This window comes from Procambarus clarkii, chromosome 50 (genome assembly GCF_040958095.1).
Source record: "Procambarus clarkii isolate CNS0578487 chromosome 50, FALCON_Pclarkii_2.0, whole genome shotgun sequence".
Lineage (NCBI taxonomy): Eukaryota > Metazoa > Arthropoda > Malacostraca > Decapoda > Cambaridae > Procambarus > Procambarus clarkii.
In genome coordinates, this window is record NC_091199.1 from 886772 (window position 1) to 889374 (window position 2603).

The 2603-nt window shown below is 43.1% G+C and overlaps 1 protein-coding gene across 1 annotated transcript; it reads right to left on the reverse strand.

The window, feature by feature from the left end:
- Positions 1 to 330: 330 nt before the first annotated feature.
- LOC138351556 (uncharacterized) lies at positions 331 to 924 on the reverse strand. Its single transcript, XM_069303349.1, has one exon. The coding sequence runs from the start codon at positions 922 to 924 to the stop codon at positions 331 to 333; it is 594 nt and encodes a 197-aa protein (XP_069159450.1).
- Positions 925 to 2603: the final 1679 nt, after the last annotated feature.

Below are 2603 nucleotides of genomic sequence, written 5' to 3' on the forward strand. Positions count from 1 at the left end.
ACTGGCAGGGTCTCTAGCAACACACTGGCAGGGGTCTCCAGCAACACGCTGACAGGGATCTCTAGCAACACACTGACCGAGGTCTCCAGCAACACACTGGCAGAGGTCTCCAGCAACACTCTGGTAGGGATCTCCAGCAAGACACTGTCAGGGGTCTTCAGCAACATTCGCAGGTGTCCCCAGCAACACACTGGCAGGGTTCTCCAGCAAATCACTTGCATGGTTCTCCAGCAATACACTGGCTGGAATCTCCAGCAACACACTGGCAGGGAGGGGTCTCCAGCAACACGCTGGCAGGGAGGGGTCTCCAGCAACAAGCTGGCAGGGGTCTCAAGCAACACACTGGCAGGGATTTCCAGGAACATTGGCTACACTAAGCACCTGGTTGGTATTGGTACTTCCCTTCTGTGTTAGTTTCATCCTATTCACATGCACTACTATTTCCTTTCTCTTGAGATCAGGTGTTTGGATTACATAATTGGTGGGACTGAGTTTCTTTATCACTGTATTGGGACCTTGGAACCTATGCAACAATGCTGGTCCCTGTCGTGCCATTAGTACCACCACTTTATCACCTGCCTCAAAATGTCGTTGCTCTGTCTTTTTATCGTACTGTGCCTTCATTTTTCCTTGAGCTTCTTTAAGATGAATTAAGGCTTTAGCCCTGTTTTTATTTAACTTATCTTGTAAGTCATGAATATAGTTTAACTGTACAACACTCTTTGGATTTCCGACCACCTTATCTCTTAAGATGGTTAGTGGATTTCTCACCTCATGGCCAAAAACTAATGAGTTGGGTGAACACCCCAGGTACTCCTGATAAGTATCCCTCAGTGCCATGAGCATCAGTGGAGGACCATCATCCCAGTCTCTGCCAGTTTCCATGCAACTGGTTCTCAGCATTTGCTTAAGGGTTTGGTGCATCCTTTCCAAAGCACCTTGGCTCTCAGGATGTAAGTAGTGGATGTCTTATGGAGGATGCCAAACTCCCCACACAACTGCTGAAAACCTTTGGAAGTGAAATTAGCCCCATTATATGTCTGTATTACTTTTGGTAAACCAAAAATAGTACAAATTTCATTATGTGCCTTACTACCACTTTCGTTGTAGCATTTCTCACAGGGAATGCCTCAGGAAAGCGTGTAGTCTGACACATCATGGTGATGATAGACATATTACCACTCTTGGTTCTAGGTAATGGGCCTACTACATCAACAATAATATGGGTAAAGGGTTCCTCGGCTACCACAATTGGCTGTAAATGGGCTTTTGATACTCCCTGGTTTGGTTTGCCAGTTTTTATACATACTGGACATTCATTACAATACTAGATGACGTCTTTCTTTAATCCAGGCCAGGTAAAGTACTTGCTTATTTTATTATATGTTTTTGCAATACCCTGATGACCGCCTATTGGTGAATCATGGGCTACACTTAGCACTTTTTCTATATAACCCCTCGGTAGGACTACTTGATTAACTACCTCCCAAGTGAGTGACACAGGTGAGCTCCTAGGTCTCCACTTCCGCATCAACACCTCTTTAGTGTAGTAATAAGTCATGACCTCCGATTCTGCTTCTAGTTCAGTTACTGCCTTATTATGCAAGTCAGTCAACGTAGGATCAGTTCTTTGCTGATGAATAAAATTTGATTTTGATCTAAAGTCTGAAGAGCAAGATGTGGTAACTGGACTACACTCTCCCCTACCCCTTTTCCTAGGTGGTTTGGTGGAGGTGCTCCCCATCCTGTTCCCATCTGCTTCTTCCAACTTGGCCATAAAAGTGTCACAAAGATCCACTTCACTATTTGATTTGTTAACCTCTAATTTTGTCTCCTGACTTACATTATTGGGAGTTTGTGATATTTGAGACTCTGATTTTGACTGGGTCACGGCACATACTGGGTACATTACCTTGTCCTCAGGATCTGTCCATGCCCTAATCACCTCTGGCTTAGTTAGCATTATTGGGTAGTCATCTCTTTTAACTTGATTACCAGCAAGATCATTCCCCACAATTAGATCAACGCCAGCAACTGGTAATTTAGGACTAACACCTACTAAACTTTTGCCTTTAATAAAATCACACTCGAGGTTTACTTACTCAAGTGTACAATCTGGAAATCTCCTGTGATTCCCTGTATAATCATTACCTCCCCAGTCTCTGTAGACTGTATATATTGTAACACACTCTCTAATAATAAAGATTGGGATGCTTCTGTATCCCTCAAAATTTTAACATCATGCCACAAACCATTTGCACACTGTAATTTTCCATTTGATATAAACTCTCCAAAATGATTTATAGCAAGTGCTTTTTTCATCATTATTTTTGTTACACATTTGGTTTTCCTCCCATCACACACTGAATGCCATAGGCCTCTTTTCTGGGTGAAGAAACCAACAACTCTTAACAACATGACCCTTCCTATGGCAGTAGGAACACTGTTTCAACTCTGGGTGAGGCTTATTACTAGTGTGATCATATTTGGGTTTCACATTACTCTCTTTACCACCTGGCACCTTTGAAAAAGTGTTTCCTTGACCTGCTGTTGGGTACATGTGGGACCCAAATCTGACTGAGGAGTTTACTGCTCGACCAGAT